This window comes from Pongo abelii, chromosome 8 (genome assembly GCF_028885655.2).
Source record: "Pongo abelii isolate AG06213 chromosome 8, NHGRI_mPonAbe1-v2.0_pri, whole genome shotgun sequence".
Classification (NCBI taxonomy): Eukaryota; Metazoa; Chordata; class Mammalia; order Primates; family Hominidae; genus Pongo; species Pongo abelii.
In genome coordinates this window covers 20140921-20164396 of record NC_071993.2, presented here as the reverse complement: position 1 = coordinate 20164396, position 23476 = coordinate 20140921, and the positions used below count along the sequence as shown (strand labels likewise).

The following is a 23476-nucleotide window of genomic DNA, read 5'->3' as shown; positions in this document are numbered from 1 at the left end:
TGCATTGTTATATTTTATTTTCATGATAAAATAAATCAGGTTAATTTAAATAATATATTTCAAACCTTGTGGAAAATAAGAGAATTCAGAATATAAGCAGCATTAAATACCAGTGGGAGAAATAAACTCTGATAAATAGTGTTAAAACAAATGGGTACCCATCTCTGTTAAAATAAATGGGTAGAAACCAGATTTCTAGTCACTCCTTATAATTATTATTACAAGAGGACTGAAATATAAACAACATTTTTCAACCGAATACTTGGAAACTAGGGAATAGAAACATACACACAATGTCATCATTTCAAAGCAATCAGTATTAGCTCTTCCTTCCATTGCTGTATATTTCTAAAAAATTACCATCACAGTACACTTACAATATTACATCTTGATTATTACGATATAACATTCTTTCCCTGCTAACACATAATCTTATAACACTCATTTTTACATATCTAATGTTCCATGACTCTTATTTTTCAAACTGTATAGAAATTGGGAGCACTCAATTATCTCCAAATTATATTATCAGTTATTATATTTTCTTTTATATTTTTAGAGACAAGATCTCGCTCTGTCACTCTGACTGGAGTGCAGTGGCATAATCGTAGCTAACTACAGCCTTGAACTTCTGGCCTCAAGCAATCCTCCTGCCTCAGCCTCCTGAGAAGCTGGGACTACAGAAGCACACCACCGTGCCCTGCTAATTTTTAATTTTTTTTTTTCTGAAGAGATAAAGTCTCATGGTGTTATCCAGGCTGGTCTCAAGTTTTATTAGATTCTATCTAATATAAAATAAATAGCTTTAAAAATTTCTGCAAGATAATCTTTAATTATTAAGAGGTAGAAAGGTTAAAAAGAGAGTGTGAGAACAATAAACCTGGCTTATAAAAATACGCTGGAGTAAAGATTTGAAAAATAGTTGTGTTTTCAAGGCATTTTGGAAGAAATTAGTAAGTTATCTGAAGAGATTACCATGCTTCAAAGAAGAAAAAAAGAAGGGGAGAAGGAGGAGGAGAAGAAGAACAAGGGGGAAAAAATGTTTTTTCAGAGCTTAATGACTAAAACTTCATAAACAGTAAATTCATAAATGGCAAATTTTATACTGTGCAAATTTTGTCACAATTAAAATATTGTTAATGTTTTCACTCTATAATTTACACTTTTTTTAACAAAATCTAATTGCTCTAAATTATCTTAATTTTATATTTTTCTGGAGTCATCTAAAAGTGCTTTGGATTTTCTGTATAAGCTATTAATGAAATTGTGCTTATTTTTAAAATTAGCTGTGGAAATTGAGAATAAGCCAATTAAAAGACATTTTCTTCCATTTTCTTTGCCTTCAGGAGAAGCTTCTCATTTGAACAATAATTCCAGCAGATTAAATGAAAATCTCTCTGTAGTCCTCAGGCTAGTCACATCAACAAAGTAATCTAACCCCATCATAACCCCATTAGAATTAGCCAACAAAATATTTAGATCTATTACTTTTTTATGACTATGTCTCAGTTCCAGAGCTATATAGCTCTAAATGAGAGCATATTTTTTAGCTACTTTCACATTATACCAAGTGGTTTTCTGTAACGTATTAAAAAATAGAAAAAGATCTTGAAAATAAAGGTAGTAATGAAATAATGACTACATATAAAGAAATCTGTTTCCCAGTTCAAAGGCAAAATGTCACATAGAAATTGGACTAACATTTAACTTTGCATTTGGGGTTGGATCTTTAATACATTTTTTAATTGGGTTGTTAGCAATTAAATAAACCTCAAGGCTACAAGGCTACCTGGCTGCTACCAAGGGGGATGTCCATTCTCATCCCAATCATCTTACCCTTGACTATCTTTATGCTTTGATGACTTGTCCCTACAATTCTTGCTATGCAAAGGATAGAATGAATACGTGGGTATAATAATATATATGTCTTACTGATTAGAATGCTTGTTACCCAGTTGTAAACCATGCTGTCACAATTAGAGAAATATTTCGAGATTCTACCATGTGTTACAAAATTGCTAAATTTTGTAAAGTTTCCAGACAGTGTCCCAGAGTCCCAAAATGTCATCATAGGACAGTCTTTAGAGAGATTCTGAACAGCAACAAAAAAATGGTAGATATAGCCATGCTGATCAAGTGGACATCCCAAGTTATTTACATGCTATTCTGCTTCCCAGACATCAGTGGTTGAGCCAGCCTTTAATAGGAGCAGTTAGAGATGACAATGGGTTAGGTTCCTAAACATTCCTTGGGACCCCTTCTGTGCTTTATGGAGAGAAATCTAACGAATGAGGTCATCAAAGAAAACAACAGACAAACTAAAAAGGCAGCACAGGACTTAAAGAGAAAGCACTTTGAAAAGAAATAAAAGAGAAAATGTAAGTGGGGAAAAAAATGCAGTAATAGCATATGCTATCTATGTAGCATTTTCTATGAAACAGGTATCATTAACGTATGTTAATTAATTTAATCATCACAAAAATTTATGTACAGGTAATTTTATTGTGCTATTTTATGGGCAAGGAAACAGATCGGAGAGATTAAGTCATTTGCTGAAGATCATACAGTTACTATTAGCTTGGCTTATGAACTGAAGTATTCAGATTCAAAAGTTTATTTATCCTAACCTAGAAGCCTGACTCCTTCTCTAAGAAAATGCAACTCAATTTTTGGCTTAAGTAGGAATTGAGGGAGCTCTTTTGAACTCATTTATGAAATGGCCAGGGTCTAATGTCAGTCCTGCACTATTTACTATTTCTTTCCTTCATTTTCCAGGATTGGACAATGTTAGAGCATCTGGTATATATTGTTACTTTATTAATTGCACAGAGTCACTTAGACACCCTTTATTTTCAATTGGGTGATGTATTTAAGGATCTGTGTGAAATTGCTATTTATCTGAATTACTGCTGCAGTGACTAGGAAAGGCTACAATCAAAAATATTATTGCCAGTGTTTCCAATAAAGCCTGGATGTGCTGGAAGAAGATGAATGATGCTTTCCTGGTATAAACATCCCTAAGGGAGTATTCCAGCACTAGCAATCAGCGGACGCTTCAGTGGCTGTTATGGCAATGGAAGGGGATGAGCCTAGAGACCATGTTTTTTACCCACATACTTGTCTCAGCTGATCCACCTCCCGCCATTCCTGTCCTAAAATCATGACTTATCCATCATGTGCCAATGCTCTGCTCAGTTTTGTTTACATCTAATTGTTCTCCTTCATTCTACCCATATTTCTGTCTCTTGTATTTTTCTTGCTGATTCCTATTGAGTCAACTCTTGCTCCTGAGTATTTCCTCTCTGGGTCTCCTACTGGCTTAATTTCCAATAATGCTTCCCACCCCTGCCACAAGGAGCCAGTGCTAATGAAATAAAGTGTGTATGGACAGACATGCAGGAGAAACAAAAGTGGTTGTGAATATGCAATTCGTGAAGGACAAAACAACATAGCCTGGTGCAGTGTCTTACACCTGTAATCCCAGCACTTCTGAAGGCTGAGATGGGAGGATTGCTAGAGACTAGGAGTTTGAGATCAGCCTGGACAACATAATGAGACTCCATCTCTACAAAAAATCTAAAAATTGGCCAGGCATGGTGGTACATGCCTGTAGTCCCAGCTACTTGGGTAGCTGAAGTGGGAGGATCACTTGAGCCTAGGAGGTAAAGGCTGCAGTGAGCTGTGATTGTGCCACTGCACTCCAGCTTGGGTGACAGACTAAGATCCTGTCTACAAAATAAATAAATAAATATATAATAATGGTCAAGCTACTGAATCTACTGCTGACACTAGACAGTTTGAGGGAGGAGTAAATTATCAAAGAAGACAGCTCCGATGAACTATCACGTTTTTGGAGGTCTATCTCAGAGAATTATTTAGATGCAGCAGATCAGACATCACGCAATTTATCTTTCTGTCTAGGAATCCTTGAGACTTGAGTTTGTAACTTTAAATTATTGAAGCAAGCTGGAATGGATTTACTTTCATCCAGCATCTACCTCTTTAGTATCTTCCATAACACATAGCTCTCCAGATAATCGTAACCTGTGATCTCTGTTAATAATAATAATAATACAAAACAACTCCATTCACCTTCTCCCTAGATGCAGAAAGTTAATGGATACACCATGCTTTGTTTTATGGGGTTATACACTTGAAAGAAGATGTTGTTGGTATTTACAAATCAATCATCATGAGTAATAACTAACTCTCTTCCTCTCCTAAAAAGCCTTTTATTCCTGTTATTAATCAAGTCCCTATAAAGAGTATGAAATATTATTTGGGACTACAATTAAAATATTACCATTTGAAAGCCAGAACAAAAAAGGATCTGGGAGATTTGGTAATATACTTCCTGAAAACCTAATGAAGATAACATGCATTATTATTTTTTAAAAATCTCTCTTAGTGGGAATTTAAATAGAAAAAAAGCTAATGATTATTGGCCAGATATAGGAAACTACTCTTAAGTTTGAATTTTAATATACCATACCTCAAAAAGTAAGGTATTTTTTTTTTGGGAGGGAAACTGGTGAACTAAGAGACAAAGGAAGAAGGGAGATTTACATTTTACTTTTGCCTGTTTGACTTGTTAAATGTCCACGTTATTAGTTTTTCAGATATGTACACGTCTTACTTAATAAACATTTTAATATTTTACGTAGCAAATGAAATAAAATAGAGCTAAAATTTAAATAGCTTTCTTATGAAATCTGTAAGTAGAAACCTGTGTAGAAAGAGAAGGCAAATTCTTCCTATGATCAAGGTAAGTAATACACACACATTCATTATTAGCTTTTAAATTCATATCACCTTTGCTTTTCAATCTCATACACAACTTCCCACAATTCCACATATTATCATATTATCTTAATTAAGAACCACCATCTGTCTACATACTTACATTCTGGGGCCAAAATTATCTGTATAATGTTACCTCTTCTCTTCCCCTTTACATAAAGTTGTAATTAACCCATCTCACATGCTCCCATCTCATCACCATAATGGTACCCATGATGGACTCCGGTAAAAATATCATTCCTAGCGATAGCTATTTGATTACAAATCAAATCCTCAAACTTAAATCTACATTTTTGAACATTTAAAAGATCACACTAGCAGGCTAATAATAAAAAAGAACCAATTAAAATATTGAAATAGAAAGAAAATAATGTGTGATATGCAAAAAACACATCTTGGTGGTATCACTAATGAAACTGTTTTGATGAAATTCACAGAGAACTAGTTTTCTAATGCCTGAAATATTTGTATTCTGAAGTATTTTTGACATAGAAAGATAAATGAATGCTTTCAGATTCCACTATCAGTGAACCAGAAAATAAAGATGATATTTCCAATTAATTTTGTACATAAGGATGATTGAAGCTTTTGAATATTAAAATGCTTAATAGGCAAATATTTTATTTTTATAGTTTATAAATAAATGACCAGATGTTTAGTTGTAATTCACATTTTAAACTAGAAACTTAAGCTCATTTATAGTAAAATACATATAACATACAAAGAGGGCCCGTGGTAAACGATGTATATGTCTATATTGTTAAACAACTTTCTATTTTTAAATTGTGCTGATCTTAGCAATAACATGAGACATTATCTTGACTTAATTTCAATGTTAAATTTGTGTCTGTGTGGAGAGAGACAGACAGATTTCAAGGAAATAAGGGAAATGGCAAAACAATGAAGTAAGATGAAAAGGATTGTGGTTTAAAGCATTTCCTTTATTTATTTGCACAGCATGGATTTACCATGAAAACATATCACTTTAATTTTGCCCACACTCAATGTAGAAACAGGTTCAAGAAGAATTTGTAAACACAAAAAGAACTGACAGTCAACAAAAGAGGCATCTTTGTGTTTCTACTTAAAACTCCCAGCCCAGGTCTATTTAGAATGGCCTGTAGTCAACTTTATTTAACCTGATGTGGTTTCCATTTTCCTTTCAAGCCTTCCATGGTTAAGAACATTTTTAAGATATGTAAGGCTGGCAAGCATCTGTCAAATAGGTCTATCTGATTATAATATCTGTCTAGTCAATCATGGAAGAGATCCATCAAAAGTCTATGGTTCAGAAGTCCTTGAAGCTGTTCTTAGCTTGATTCACTGCATCCTAGTGGATCCTTTTGTCTGGAAGTCTTTCCAACTACAGTGATTTAACAACTCAAATGATGTGTCTTGCACTGGCTCCATGTGTCTTTTTCCACTGCACCCATCCTAGTTCAGGCACCGTATCCCACAAGCAAGTATTCAAACAACTGGTAACTATTTTTTCTGCCTTCATCCCCCTTTACCCTAACCTGCCTTCCACCGACAGATCAGGTCAGATCTACTTCTCTAAGAAACCCAATGTTTGCTGGATGTCATCTAGATTTCTTCCTTTCTTTCCTTCCTTCCTTCTCTTTCTTTCTTTCTTTCTTTCTTCCTTCCTTCCTTCCTTCTTTCTTTCTTTTCTTTCTTTCTTTTTCTTTCTTTCTCTCTCTCTCTTTCTTCCTCTCTCTCTCTCTTTCTTTCGTCTTTCTTTCCTCTTTCTCTCTTTATTTTTTTTTTGATAGAGTTTCACTCTTGTTGCCCAGGCTGAAGTGCAATGGCGTTATCTCGGCTGCCCACAACCTCCTCCTCCAGGGTTCAAGCGATTCTCCTGTCTCCGCCTCCTGAGTAGCTGGGATTACAGGCATGTGCCACCATGCCCGGCTAATTTTGTGTTTTCAGTAGAGATGGGGTTTCTCCACTTTGGGCAGTCTAGTCTCGAACTCTGGACCCCAGGTGATCCGCCCGCCTTGGCCTCCTAAAGTGCTGCCATTACAGGCATGAGCCACCATGCTCGGCCAGATTTCTTATGTTCAAAGTACTCCACATCACTCTTCCCAACTCCCCTTCACTAGACTCATTCCAACCCTCTCTTCAGGATAAACTAATTTACTTGACAGCCCTCCAAATATACCCAATATGGTCTCAGCACTGTCATTTGACTCAGCATCCCCTTGTCTGGAATGCCTCTTCCTTCTCCACTTCTTCTCAACTGCCTCTTTGCCTACTAAAATCCTACCTTCCTCGAAGGCCAATGCCAAAGATTATCACTTTCCCAGACTCTTCTTAATTGACTGGCCCAACTAGCATGATCTCCTTTTTCAGCAAGCTTCTGCTCTTTCAGCACTTGCAGTCAGCCTTCTCTATTGCTTGTTCACAGCATGCCTATATTAGTCTTTTCTCATGGCATCCCCAAGACTGGGTAATTTATAAAGGAAACAGGTTTAATGGACTCACAGTTGTACATGGCTGGGGAGGCCTCACAATCATGGCAGAAGGCAAAGGAGGAGTAAAGGCATGTCTTACACGGTGGCAAGCAAGAGAGGGTGCGTGCAGGGGAACTCCCCTTTATAAAATCATCAGATCTCCTGAGACTTATTCACTAATCATGAGAACAGCACAGGAAAGACCTACCCCCATGATTCAATTACCTCCCACGTGGTGCCTGCCACAACATATGGGAATTATGGGAGCTACAGTTTAAGATGAGATTTGACTGGGGACACAGCGAAACCATATCAACACCCCTTCCTCTTTTTCGACTCTAAGCTCCTGAACTTAGCTTATCCTTCTCTGTATATAATGATGCATCTTGTGCTTTGTGTTTCGTAGGGGCTCAAGAAATACTGATTGAATGAAATGAACAAGGAAAGAGCAAGCAAGCTATGTATTTCGCTGGAACCTTTTACATGAGACTCAGGTTTCATTTTGAAGAAACCCAGGTCAATGTGTAGATTATCTTGGCTCTGCCTCTTTAAATAGAGCACAGATTGTTATATGCAAGTTGCATGCTAGTATGTTTTAAGTAGAGAAACAAAAGGAGTGTCTTTACGTTAGTGTTTTCTTCAAAGAAGACAGAGATCATTCAGGACGCTAGAATTTTTTTCACTTATTTTGAGGATCTTTACAAAGGAAAACGGCACTTTGAAATCATAATGATGATGTAGCCATCTGGTTGGGTTTGATCCTGCCAGCTCCACTACGGGAAATCTTACTTCATATTGGCTGAATTACTGACATGAGTTTTAAAGATAAAACATTTTTATGTGTTTTTCTCCTTCTTCCCTACCCCTGCATCATAAAGCCTATAGGGATATTCCCTGGCATTTTGCTTATTGCTTCTAGTAGCACTTGAAGATTAAAATATTTCTGACTTCTGAGATATACAATAAAGAATGATAATTACTTTCCTAGGATATCACTAATCTCTAAACTAACCTCCAAGCTTATGAAGAAAAATAAAATTTTAAAAATTTGAGCTGGATTTCAGCTTTTATTTGAAGACTCTCAAATGAATTGTCAATCAAAATAGGTAACACTCAAGGAAAAAAATGATCAAAGCTTATGTGCATATGGTTGTGTGGTTTTGTGTATATATGTGTGTAAGTGCATACATATGTAAATATATATTTTATATATATATATATATAGCAACTATATACATTAAAAGAAAATTTAAGATCACCAGCAGCTTCATTAAGCAGCCTTTCTTTCTAACTCTATTCCAATTTCTGCCATTTGGACAGTCTTACCATATTAAAATTTAGAAGAAAAGCAGAGGTGATCTAGGTTGAAAATTACTATAAATACTTTTTTTGTCTGCTGAGAAGTTTTTCCAATAACAATACCCTTTCTTTGGTTTTATTTATACCTATGACTTTGTGATAAAACACAATGGTTTTCTCAATAAATATCCATCTTGAAATATAGAGTAAATTAAAAATAATAACTGCAGTCAAACTATAGATTACTTAAGGTGAATGGGTAGAAAACCACTTACCCCCGGTTGCCACAGTGATTTCACGTAGGAAGTGGCCATAAAATGGAAAATCGAAGGACAGATTCACTCTCTGCAAAGAACAACACCAGAGAAAAAAATCAATAATGTGTAGCATAGTAAATGTGAAATGAAGAGCCTTTCACTTAAAACAAAAATGATGCTTCTACTTTACCCCAAAATTATTGTAGTTCTCTTTTAAAACCTGAGTCCTCGGTGGTACTAAAAAATTTTTTTTTCTGGTAATTAAAGTTTTGAAGTATGTGAAAAGAATAAAGTTAACATCACCGCTGCATTTTAGTTGTCCACTGAATAATCAGTTCAGTCTTGATGATGAGAAACCTATTCTGAGGTTTTCTTTTAGTTTGACTAGTTCCCCCAAAATAGTAGAGCATGTTATGTCAAGATTCATTGGATTAAAAATCAAAATAGATTTTGTGTTACATTATTACATATTTAATTTGTTTTCCATACATCCCATAACGAAAAGCACTTTCACGGAAGAAGATATCTTGCACTGGTGGATCTAGACCTGCAGAATTTTTTTTTTTTTTTTTTGAGTCGGAGTTTCACTCTTTTGCCAAGGCTGGAGGGAAGTGATGCAATCTCGGCTCACTGAAACCTCTGCCCACCTGGGTTCAAACAATTCTCCTGCCTCAACCTCCCAAGCAGCTGGGATTACAGGCACCAGCCACCATGCCAGACTAATTTATTGTATTTTTAGTAGAGATGGGGTTTCGCCATGTTGGCCAGGCTGGTCTCAAACTCCTGACCTTAGGTGATCCACCTGCCTCAGCCTCTCAAAGTGCTAGGATTACAGGCATGAGCCACCATGCCCGGCTGACCTCCAGACATTTTTATCTTCCAAATACAATCAGCTCTCCAAATTTAGCATATTGTGTCCACTCTTAGAAACACAAGAGTTGTAGGATAAATAATATTGGTTACCGGAGAGCTACTTTTACTTGGTTTGGAGTAAATTACAGAGACTTAGGGAGAAAGTTCCTAGATTGCACCCTTTGTTTTCCTAAAATGGGCCCATGAACTTTAGCTCTTAATATTTAACTTTATAGGTATATAGTGTCTATTTTTTTAAATAATATATATTAAAATGTTAAAACACAAAACATATTAAAAATCTTAATCTTTGTTATATGTTTGAAATGATATTAAGTAGATATATTATTATTAGGCAAGAAACAAGAGAAACACTAAAAGTAATGGCAAAAACCGCAATTACTTTTGCACCAACCTAATATAATACAGATGATCAACTGAAATAAAAGTATCCAGAGGGAAAGTAATTAGCTGGTTGAGAGCCCAACAGCACACATGTACAAATGACCTATAATAACAGGCTATTACATTAAAATTCCACAATTGCTATATTATATCTCTCCCAATATACAAATTTTAAAAGTAGAAAAGTATATCTAGATTGAATTTAGCTTTTTCCAATTTTGCAAATAATTGCTTTTTTATAGCCATCACGATTTCTAATGTCTTATTTGGCATGAAATTAATCACTCAAAATTTAAAGCGACTTTCAATTAGGTTTTCTTTTTAATGCAAGCCTCATCTTTAAAAAAGGTTTATGATCACTTTTATTTTGTGCTGACTAACAGAAACAGCAAAACTCATTTTCATGGAGCTAACTGAAATAAGAGGTCACTAAGAACCCTAAAATGAAGTAAGGGTTCAATGGCAGGATCATTTATCTCAAAGATGTCAGGAATAATTTTATAAAAGCACTTGCTTATTATATTGTTTTCCATCATTCTAATTTATTTCCATGCTCATCAGTAAATTGGTAAAATTTACCTTATGCATTCTCACTTTCAGAGTCAGAGTTTGATTTAAACATATATCTCTAATGAACCCTATCAATTACCACCAAATATCAACCAAAAGGCTATGACATGAATTTCTCAGCCACTGCAAGTATTTAAATATGTTTTGAATTAGATTAAGATACATGGATACAGACATAAGTTAAAGACCTTTTCTTGAGGACAAATAGATCTTCAAAGGAAATTGGCAAATACATCAAGAATTCTGAAGAGCAACACCAGTGACTGAAATGCTTCCCTATTGAAATGACCAGTTTTCCTTAGTTACCATTATTGTCTGCTTCAGTCTGGTATGGAATCACAATGGCAATCCAGGAAGATACTGTCTGCTAGACAGTTGTGTAATCCATTCATTTCTTGCCAGTCACTACTGGTGCTCTTCTCCAAACATCAGTCACTATCATTGCAATAACTTCCTCAGAAGTGTCATGGCTCTACTTCTCTTTAAATTCATTCTCTATGCCAGGGCCTCAACTACCAGGCCACAGGCCGTGGCCTGTTAGGAACTGGGCTACACAGCAGGAGGTGAGAAGCAGGCAACCCAGGGAAGCTTCGTCTGTATTTACAGCTGCTCCCCACAGCTTGCGTTACCACCTGAGCTCTGCCTCCTGTCAGATCAGCAGCGGCAGCATTAGATTTTCATAGGAGCGTGAGCCCTATTGTGAACTGCACGTGTGAGGGATCTAGGTTGTATGCTCCTTATGAGATCTAATGCCTGATGATCCATCACTGTCATCCATTACCCTCAGATGGGACCTTCTAGTTACAGGAAAACAAGCTCAGGACTCCCACTGTTTTTATATTATGGTGAGTTGTATAATCATTTCATTATATATCATAATGTAATAATAATAGAAATAAAGTGCACAATAAATGTAATGTGCTTGAATCATCCCAAAACCATCTCGTCCTACCCTCTGTGGAAAAACTGTCTTTCATGAAACTGGTTCCTGGTGCTAAAATGGTTGGGACTTGCTGCTCTATATTACCTAGCATATCACTCCCCCACTTGAAATCATTCAATCTAGAATTCCATTCTCACTGAGAGTCACACCAACATGGTGAACATGAGTTCTAGGGCACACCATGAACTAGTCCCTGCTACTTGACAACTTTTGCCCTCATACTGTCTGCTCCAGCCAGCCATAGGCAACATCTTTTAGTTCCTTGCACTTGCTACCCTTAGCTCTTGTCTGTGGTACATACACATGACATCCCTTCTGACAACAATATTCTCTCAACCTTGGTCAGTCATGGCTTCCATATTCTTTAAGTCTTGGCTTAGTTTGGATTACCCCTAAAGCCAATCTTGATATAAGGACTTAGGGGCAGACAGTTTATTTGGAACATGATCCCAGACGGCACTTGCTCAAGGAATTAGGAAAAGTGAGACAAGGAAAAGAGAAAAAAAAATAGCGGGTACAGTATTGGACATGTTATCATAATAGCTGGTTGGGCCTCAGTCCCCATGGACTGAGCAACAGTAGAGAAAAAAACAAAACAAACAAACAAAACAAAAACAAAAACAAAACAAAACAAAAAAATGCCTCAGAATCATTTCACTGGAGGTCAGGAGGCTGGGACATTCATCTTTCCAATCCTACAGGAAAGACTTTGTGATTAATTGGACTTAAAAGTTTGGAGTGAGTGAGAGACATCTGGAGGCAAGCACAGGTTTCTAAGATTTCTAGCTGGTTGACTGGTGAACCACAGTGTCACCAATTGAGATTGTGAATTCAGGAAGAAGAGCTAGTTTGGTTAGCTGTGAGTGAGAAACCTTGCTGTGTCACTAATTAGTTATGCATCCTTTAATTAAATAATCAATGACCCCAAATAGTATATAAAACAAAGGACTCTTCTGCAACCAAAGAGGCTAACAGAACCCTGGGCATTATCATAAAAAGCAATGTCAAAGAAAAAATCCCAGCACTTTCGGAGCCCAAGGTGGGCGGATCACGAGGTCAGGAGATTGAGACCATCCTGGGTAACACGGTGAAACCCTGTCTCTACAAAAAAAAAAAAACAAAAAGTTAGCTGGGCGTGGTGGTAGGCGCCTGTAGTCCCAGCTACTCGGGAGGCTGAGGCCGGAGAATGGCATGAACCCGGGAGGTAGAGCTTGCAGTGAGCCAAGATCACGCCACTGCACTCCAGCCTGGGTGACAGAGCAAGACTCTGTCTCAAGCAAAAAAAAAAAAAAAAGAAAAGAAATGTAATACTGAAACAATGGTGTAATTACTACAGCTGAAACATTATGTGCTCTTGGATTTCATCCTCTAAGAAATATTTAACGTGAAAGGAAAAAAAAAAGATTCAAGAAAATGGTGGTGGGAAGATCCAATAAATGGATTAAGAATCTTGACAAAATAGAAAACAAAAGCTCAGAAGTAAAATATTAAAGAACATAAAAGGCATAAATAAAATTAACTGAATTTGCTAACTACTTTCTTAAAATCTATGGAAAACAGTTAACTATTCAAAAGAAGGGGGAATGGTAACTTTGAGACAAACAAAAGAAGTATTACAAATTTATGAAACATTTTTTGAAGACTTGGTCGAAGTGCACAGAGTCCAGGTGGTTTGCAGTAAATTTATGGCACCTACATCCATATATGACTGTGCCTTAAGGCCACATCTTGCTTTCCCAAAACATATCCCATTACAATTTCTGGAGGCAACAGACTATCAGACTCATTTGGGTCATACTCCTAGATTTCTGAGTGTGCCTACACCTTTTCTTGCCTTCTTTACATATTTTTCCTATGTTAATTGCTATCCATTTTCATACTAATTATTACAATCTCTGCTAATTCCTTTTTAATAACACAGGAATTATAATCCTAAATATACCCAACTCCCATTTGACTTGTTTGCCTATTTCTCAGTGGTATTGCAAGGATGAATTAATTAGTCAATGCCTCAAAACCTTCAATACAGAACCCTTCTAAAAAAGAGCTAAGAATCTGGAGTGGGCACATTTATAATCCTCGAAGCAATGTTTTCAAATGTCACTAATAAAAACTTCTTTTTGTTTTAGGACAGTTTCTTATATACTGTCATAAAGCCATACTTTTCTGACTCCCCAAGTCTTTTTATTTCAGCCTTATAAGAAATAATCCTCCTGAAAGCGGCTTGTAGGAAGAATATTAGTAGTCACTGTGGTTTTAATAATTGCTGAGCTCATGAGTTTACCAAAGCAAAAGATCAAAAGAATACAGTGAGCATCCACTTATTCAAGAATGAATTGATAAATTAACCATTAGTTTTTACACACATTATTTTAATATTCTATTTTTAATCATTCAAATAATTATGTTTGAGGGGCATATATTTGTCTCCTGAAACTCTCAAATAGGTGAGATGTTATTCTTATTGGTAAAGTGGTATTTATGATTTTTTTTCAAAAAACAATTTCAAATATAAGATCAAATAAATATTGAGTCACATTATTTTCAGTTTATTTATGTCAAGTATTAACTTTGGGAAGAGTTGTAAAATATAAGAAAAATTATATTTGTTTTATTTACTTAAATATTTCTAGTATATTGGTTTATTTCCAGTAAGATTTACTACATACATACTACATACATCTCTAATACATAAAAATGATTCAATAAACACCATATATCTATGATAAATTTAACTGGGATGTGATATTTTCTTCCCAGATACATGTAAAAATTTACTAACTTTATTGAAACTATATAAGGTCCACATAAAATTTATTCACCTATAAATGCTTAGAATAGATTATTGTTGTCTTGCTCCTTTACCCATCATAAAACACACATTTTATAATCTTCTTTTAATGGAAGTATATGGAACTGTATTTTTAAATATTTAATCACCCTTTCCAAATTATTGAATGCTTTAGCATGGTTTTGGAGTTGCAGAGACCTGAAATTACATTTCAGCTTTGGTACTTAGTAACAGCACAATTTCATACATTATTTAACCTTTTTAATGTTTTTAATTTATTTTTTATTATTTATTTATTTATTGAGATGGAGTCTCGCTCTGCCACCAGGCTGGAATGCAATGGGGCAATCTCGGCTCACTGAAACCTCTGCCTCCCAAGTTCGAGTGTTTCTTCTGCCTCAGCCTCCCTAGTAGCTGGGACTACAGGCATGTGCCACCACACTCAGCTAATTTTTGTGTTTTTAGTACAGACGGGATTTCACCATGCTGGCCAGGATGGCCTTGATCTCTTGACCTCGTGATCCGCCCACCTCGGCCTCCCAAAGTGCTGGGATTACAGGCATGAGCCACCGCGCCCAGCCTATTTAAACTTTTAAAGACACAATTTGCTCATCCGTAAAGTCAAGACACATCTTCAAAAGGTTATCATAAGGATCAAATGAACAAATAATACCTGGACCATCATAAGCACTGAATCAATGAAGTATAACAATATACTGTGTACATGAAGGTGTCTAGCAACAGTTCTTTAAAACTAGTTTCCTAAACAAGCATAGCTCCTTATTTGATTCCTAATAAATAGCTGAACATTATTTATGTTCTTTCAAATACACCAGTGCATGATCACAGCTCTTAAAGAATTAAACCAATTCTGGTAAATTGTTTTTCTAATAAAATCGGTATCGCAATTAGACATGTTTCTAGGCAATGCTATATTAAAATAATCATAAGTATTGTATATGCAGGTATTAAAAGAATGAAATTAACATTTAATATATCAGACATTATGCTAAGTATCTTGCCTGAAGTTAGCAAGAGTGAATGCTAAAATCAGTAGATAGAAGGATAATGAGAAGCAGGACATTTGTATAGTCTCAAAGCATCTTTCAACAAGATTTTTTTTAATTACAAAAGGAAAAAATGGTAGCTTTAGAGTGAAAAGACAAAACCTGGTAGGTATCACCTTAACCAGGTAATCAAAATTAACCTCACCACTAATGAGACATACTGTCATCATGTACCTCATGATATGATGCACAAGGAAGGACAAAATATCATCCCCATCATAGTATTGCCAAAAACAGAGACCTACATTTAATCATAAAGCAAGAGTAGACACTCAAAATCTGGGACATTGTACAGAATAACTGGCCAATACTCTTTAAGAGTGTCAAGTTCATGAAAGACAAAGACTGAGGAATTCTTACAGATTGAAGGAGGCTAGAATATTTGACAAATAAATGCTCTATGAGGCTAGAATATTTGACAAATAAATGCTCTATGAGGCTAGAATATTTGACAAATAAATGCTCTATGGGTCCTAGGTTGGATCTTGAATAAGAAAAAATAATTTGCCGACAATTAGCAAAATTGGAATAAATCCCATGGATTAGTTAAGAGTATAGTACCAATGCGAATTTGTTGATGTTGTCAATGGTACCACGAGTATATAAGGTGTTAAAATTTATGGCACTAGGTGAAATCTACATGGAAAGTCTTTAAAAATTTTTTGCAAGTTTTTTATAAGTCTGAAATTATTTCAAAACAAAATTTTACAAAAATAAAGGATGAGTGATAAATTCAAATCACCAGTAGGCGTTAGAGCTAAGACTTCAATCCAAACGTGCTGGGCTCCAAAACCCTGCATCTTGACAACTGTATAATTTCTATATTTCTTCTTTTATACTACGTGATTCATCTCCTACCTGTTATAAGCTTTCAGTGACTCTGTTTTCTACCTGGAATCTTTAATATTGTCAGTCTTTTGCTCTTGGTAGACACAGCAACATAATTTTCTCTAAAATTTAGTAATAGTAAAACATCATTTGAAAGCACCTAGACACATGAGGCCAGAGACACAAAAGAGAGAAAATTTGAGAAAGGCACAGAGCAGTCTAATCAAATCAAATGCACCAAATAACAGGGACTAGGCTAACAGAACACCAAACTGGGCTGAGCCCTTGCACAATCGGCAACACCTGGGCCTAGGTACAACAGCGGGCCCCTGCTCGCCCAGTGACCAGCCCAGCCTCAATGACTTCTGTGTGTGTGTGTGTGTGTGTGTGTGTGTGTTTTTTTTTGACATTCCAGGATCAGATGTTTTCATTTCTTACCCTCTAAGTACAGTTCCAGGAGCCTGTCTTCTAAATATATAAAACGTTTACTTTCTTTTTTAAAATTCTCAATGGTAATAGTCATTTCGTGCTTTATTCCCCTATTAAACTGAAATAACTTTGCTTATAAAAGTAATATAGGCCAGGTACAGTGGCTCACACTTGTAATCCCAGCGCTTTGGGAGGCAGGAGGATCACTTGAGGCTAGGAGTTTGACACCAGCCTGGGCAAAATAGCAAGACCCTGTCTCTACAAAAACAAAAAAGAATTAGCCAGGCATGTTGGCCTGCAATCCCAGCTACTGGGGAGGCTGAGGCAGGAGGATTGTTTGAGCCTAGGAGATCCAGGCTGCAATGAGCTGTGATCACACCACTGCAATCCAGCCTGGGTGACAGAGCAAGACCATGTCTCTAAAAATATAAAAAATAAAAGTAATACAAACTAAAAAGTGGTTGACAGAAAAAAGTTAAAATTGATAGGTTTTCACAACAAGCAAATATCAAAGATGGAAAATAAAATATGGAGAGGCATATATTTGAATAAGAGCATTGCAAACTTCCTTGTCATACCCTAAAGTAAGATCCTGCTTCCAGACCATAAGTGAGCCTAGTGTATCCCAAGATAAAATAGCATAGTGGGCCAGATAACTAATAATGCTTTTACCATGTAGAATTTTTTTAAATGGGATTTTAACCATTCTCATACTCTGGGAGGAGTTGACAGACATAGGTCATTAATCCAGTCCCTGAAAACTCTGGAAACCTAAGTAAAAGATCAAAATGTTCATGGAAAGGGGCTGATCAATACACAAATATACAAACAGAGAACTGGCCACTTCTTTCAGAATAAAGTCCATCAATTGAATTGATTTTCTGAGTTAGAAATTCTAACCTCTTCAGCACTTTTTTCATAGCAGAACTTAGAACTTAATTAATCCTGGCTATTGAATGGCACTCTTCAAGGGAATATTCATAAACTGGAAAACAAAATGCAAACATTTTCAATTAGCTGACGCTGGTGCACATGAACTTGAGAATAAGTGAACAATCATCATATCTTTCGACCTCTCTCACTGCATGGTTCCTAGCAAACACGTGGCTACAGTAGCTTGCCTGTACTTGCAAACGCTGAGAATTATTCATATTAGTTATGGGATATTTACAACTCAGGCAGATTTTAGAGAGTCCAGCTGTTCAGGGATACAGAGAGAGTGTGACAGGATTTTATAAAGAACACTTCAAGGAAACATGGGGTTTGGGTGAGAGCCAGAAGAAATTGCTTCTAGATTTTTCATGCTACCCTAGAAGCAAGTCAAGAGAGTTCTCCAAGCTTCTCAAACCTCGAGGTGCAAATGAGTCACCTAGGGTTCTTGTTACACTTCAGATCCAGATTCAGGGGGCTGAAATCCTGCATTTCTAGCAAGCTGCTGGTGCTTCTGATACTGCCCCCTGAAACCCACTTTGACTAACAAAGCTCTGTTATATAAGTCGCCTTTGAAACTCCAAAACCATTGCTGTAAGGAAACCTTGGCAAGAGTGAAATAGGTTAAAAGGATGAAGAGACTTGTTTCTGGAAAACATAATCTCACTTTACCTGGTAGCACTTGTACGCCCTAAAATTTTCCATTGACAGAACTGAAATCTAGAGGTTCCTGCTAGCCAAGTGTCTTTAAAACTACGATTTGCAAAACCTGAAGGTTGTGATGTTTTTGTGACATCCTTGACCAATGATCCTCAAACAGGGCAAGACAAAAAAATATTTAGTTGTGTTCATCGTTCAGATAATGGAAAGATCCTTCCTTTTCTCAGTTGCTAACAATCTGCCTTTCAGAGAACAAACTCCCTAATTTCCAGTCAGTGGAAAATGACTGTTTTAAAGGTAAGTGTTTGCATAATAATTATTATTATCGACGTAACAGATATCTTGGACACTATGCCAGGTATTGCTTTAAGCATTGTATAAATGCTAAATTATTTAGTCCTAATGACAACCTTAGGAGGTAAGTGCTGTTATTACTTCCATTTAATAGATGGGGAAGTAATTAAGAATTTAATGCTCAATGTTAAACCTCACAGTTGGCAAAGTGAGGACTCAAATCCAGGCAGTCTGGTTCCAAGTCCATGTGTGTTGACACTGCTTCAAGCTGCCACTCCACTAACATGTTAGGATGAAATGTTCCTAACACACAGAAATGATGAATCCTCTAGGTGATGGGTACCCTAAATGCTCCAACTTGATCATTACACATTCTATGCATGTAACAAAATATCACCTGTACCCCATAAATATGTAAAATATTATGTACCAGTTAGAAAATATTTGGAATTCAGTGGGTAAAGTTCATGAGCGAAGTGACTAAATAATTCAAAATTCAATTGCTGATTGAAATTGAAATTTAGACCAAGTTCAATTTTAATTCTTCATTCTCCTTTGTTTTCTCCTTTTTTAAAAGAAAAAAATTATTTGGAAATAATCTCAAATGAAAGAATAGTTACAAAAAATAATACAAAGAGCCCCCCACATCTTTTTTTTTAATGCAGATTCATGTTTTCCATTTTGCCACATTTATCAACTTTCTGATGTTTTTCAAAAACTAAGTACATTGATGCTTCTCAACACGGCGTCCGAGAGTTGCTCCCTTATGACTTCCTTTTTGCATCCTACAGTTTAGCCCACATGGAATCAAGACTAGTGTGCTTCACCTTGGCCCAGTTATTAAACTTGAACCTTACTTGGCATTTCTTTTCAGACAGATGCTGCAGGGTAGGAAATTTCTGGCAATTTATCATTAAAAGAGAGTGGCTAATAGGGTTTCACTTCTAGTCCCGTTGGCATTTTAACAGAGCACCTCTAGCAAAATGAGAAAAAAAGATGCCTATTCTCTGGGGCTGGGAATTCCAGGCACACTAGACATTCTGATGGGAATGCAGTTTATAAACCTGGCCATTTTGCGTAGGGTATTATCCATCCATCACCTAAGTACCTAAGTGATATGCTATAATTAGGTAGAAAAGAACAGACAAAAATAAAGATATTGGGACCAGGTATAAAAAATATTTTTAAAATATACTGAAATACTAACCTACCCAGGAAAACTCAATCCTCAAACACAATCTTTTATAATTTAAGGTTTTTCACAAGAATTAAGATTATTTGCTTTCAGATGTGTTTACTCTAAAAAAAATTATATTCCATTTACAGTTTGCTAAGTTTTCTGTTATGAAACCTTTTCTTTCAAAGGAGTCATGTAAAATCTTTATCATTTAATAACTTTAGGATGAGAATATGTTTTACACTCATGTTATCTAAAATTAAACCATCGTAAGTCTTCATAGGCTCCTGAAGAGATGGCAGAAAAGATGATAAGAAATAAGTTAGAAAAGAGAAGCTCAGGTGAAAGGCAGAGTAAATACCTGCCTTGTTTATTGCACCTGAGACATGGTTGAGGGGTCTCCCTTTTAGCAGCCTTTATGATTATAAAAGTTTAATATGAAACCTTCTAACAAGGTTTATCAGAAACCTAAAATGTTTGCCTCACTCGTGACTTTAAAAGGTGAATAGATATTTATCTATCTAGAATTATTTTATAGACTTCACTGGTAATAGAGAATGTATTCTATTACCTTTCACGGCTAATTTTATGTAAAAGAATGGTGCTCATCCTCCACTAAAGACCCAAGATGAAGAAATAAGATTAAATTGTAATGAAATAGGAACTCAAATATGATCTGTCAAATAAGAAGGCAACTTCTTGCTTTGGGAAGCTAAGATTTGTTATATGCAAAAGAAATGGATCAGTCTGAATTTCTTAAGGCAGCTGTCCTCAAGGCTCTCCAAAGTCCTTTCCATGTCTAAAATTTGGTTCCTAGATTCAGGAAGAATAGCAAGGGTAGATGAAATTATTAGTAATATGCATGTATTTATGTAATTACGTCAGTAAAAGGAGTTGGTTAACTTCAGCATATTAGGTGGTCTTAAGGAATTTTTAATCTGTCGTAAGTGCCATCAGCAGGACAGGTTAGATTGTTCCATGTACGTATTGGCTTCCAGGCTGGTGGACCAGCTCATTTCCCAGGCGTGCAGAGAAATACAACTCAGCCACTCTAATCATGTTAGTTTTGTGCAATGAAAAAGAGTCAGGCCCTGGAATAGTACTTGGGACAAAGGGGATTAACCTCAAGTTTGGTAAGTGACCTAAGTGTAATTCAAGTAAAATGAATTAACGGTAGAATTTGTTAAACTACATAAGTAACTATAAAGTGCCATAAAATCTCATTTGAATATATTGTATGTGGTAGGCAGGACAGACATTACTATCACAACTACTTAGTACAGGATGAAATTGACAGGGAATTTAGGGATTTGCCCAAAGTCTCATAGTTGTAATATAGTTGAATTTGGATCTGATGATGCCAAATTCTGTGCTTTTGAATCCCTATTATTTTTTAAACAAATTAATCTATGATTACTTTGGTATGTACATCTGTTTCTTAGGAAGTTGAAGACTAGGACACATCTTTTAAATATCCAAGGAGAATTCCTTTAATATTTTATAACTATATGAATGTTCTGAGTATTTAGAATTTGATTAGAGCAAAAATATGAATAGTATTGAATAAAATATTACATTATGTCCAGTATATTTCTTCCTTTATGTATGTAAAAGACTTTATTAAACTGAAATTAAGCTAAGGAGACATGTGCAGATACAACTTATCCCAGTCTGTTATCAAACTTGAGGAAAATCCTACAAGCAAAGACAAGTAAGACCAGGTTGATAAACTTGTGTCTCACTTGAATTGGAGCAACTCAAAAGACAGAATGCAGCAAGTTTATTCAACCAGTCAAACGTAAGAGTAAATAAAAAGCAACCTATTGTTTGACATTATGAACAGAACTCAGGCAAAAATGCGCAGTCTAGATAATAGCCTAATAGAGAAAGTAAATTAAACTGCCTTTCAATTTAATCATTTTGAAAAATGAGCACTTATCAACAGATTTTTTGATGCAAAGAAAAAAATAAATATGTCCAATATGAAAAACCAACTTAGTAAAGTCGCCATAAACAGCAAAATTTAGTTATCCCAACATAAACATTATGCAAATATGAGACCCATGGTAATGCCAGCTGAAGCAATGAGTTATTTTCCTGAAGGGAACAAAAGAACCCTCCAGAAAACTTAATTTTTTAAATGAAATTTTCTATGTATATTCAAGTAGTCAGAAATGTCATCAAGGACAGTTCAATATAAAAATTTTAAACAATCAACACATAAAAAGTCACACAAGTTTCATCAAAAACCTTACCTGCATTATGACAGATATAGAGTGAGATAGACAGAGAAGAGCACTTCAACCATTTCATTTTGCTGGTGTTTTATATTTAAAGAATCAATCTTCCTACCAACATATAGAAAGATAAAAAAATATTTAAGCCAGAGTATGTTTATGTCTGGCAAACAGTATATTGGCAATTGTTTGGCAAAAATATATACATAGAAAGATATAAATAGAAATATATAGATCTATCAGTCATCTTTACCTATCTATCCATCCATCTATCTTTTTTTTAATTATACTTTAAGTTTTAGGGTACATGTGCACAACGTGAAGGTTAGTTACATGTGTATACATGTGCCATGTTGGTGTGCTGCACCCATCAACTCGTCATTTAACATTAGGTATATCTCCTAATGCTATCCCTCTTCCCTCCCCCAACCCCACAACAGGCCCCGGTGTGTGATGTTCCCCTTCCTGTGTCCATGTGTTCTCATTGTTCACTTCCCACCTATGAGTGAGAACATGCGGTGTTTGGTTTTTTGTCCTTGCAATAGTTTGCTGAGAATGGTTTCCAGCTTCATCCATGTCCCTACAAAGGACATGAACTCACATCCATCTATTAATATATCTGTCTACCTAGCTATCTTTCCATCTACCCATCCATCTATCCTATACCTATATCTCTATCCGTTCTTCCATCCATCATCCATCCATCCATCTGTCCATCCATCCATCCATCCATCCATCCATCCATCCATCCATATTTATGCATCTACAAATTTATCTATCTGAGAGAGACTCTTAGAGAGACTCAGGTATTAACTTACCCGGGAATGACAAGATGCTAAGTCAGTTTAGCAAGACTCCCCACCCTTGATATCTGACCATTCTCAATACCGATCAAACCCTCATCCCCCACCCTTGCTATCTAATCACCCTGACCCTCCCTCAGTAAAAATCCTAACAACTCAGTTTAGGCACAATCACCACTTACTTCTCACATCTGACGCCCTCCACTGACGCCCACTCTGCTCTTGGCCAAATTTTCCGTCTTGCTCATGCTACATTCAGAACTGAGCCCAGTTCTACATCAAGGTTCTTTCCCTCATTGCAATAGCCCTAAATACAATCTGGGTTTAATGCTTTAACTACTTTCTTTGACAGGGGTTATTATTTTTTTGTTGTAAAGAATTAGAACTCTCAAACAATAATACTCAGGAACTGTATGGTTTTGTTGAAGTTTTCAGTGTTCTTTTATAACTATTTCATTTTTATTCTCCACACCACACTATGAGGCAGTAAAGGCAGGCATTTTTACCCCCTTTCTTCCAGGTTACAAAATTGAGGTGCAAAGAGGCCAGAATCCACAAAAATAAGTGTTGGAGCTAAGGTCTCCTAACTTCAAACACTGGACTGCTTCCACCAGGACAGAGATATATCTGTAGGAGTTGTGAATCAGAATGTCATCAACTGTCATTTCAGAAGACAAAATA

The 23476-nt window shown here is 35.9% G+C and overlaps 1 protein-coding gene across 2 annotated transcripts in view; it reads right to left on the bottom strand.

Annotated features, from left to right (window-relative positions):
- PLXDC2 (plexin domain containing 2) overlaps positions 1 to 23476 on the bottom strand; it is a 474652-nt gene that overhangs the window by 209392 nt on the left and 241784 nt on the right. For both annotated transcript variants that reach the window (XM_009245164.4, XM_054522029.2), the window contains exon 4: positions 8828 to 8897. In XM_009245164.4, coding sequence (XP_009243439.3) covers positions 8828 to 8897 — 70 coding nt within the window. The remainder of the gene's footprint in view (positions 1 to 8827; positions 8898 to 23476) is intronic.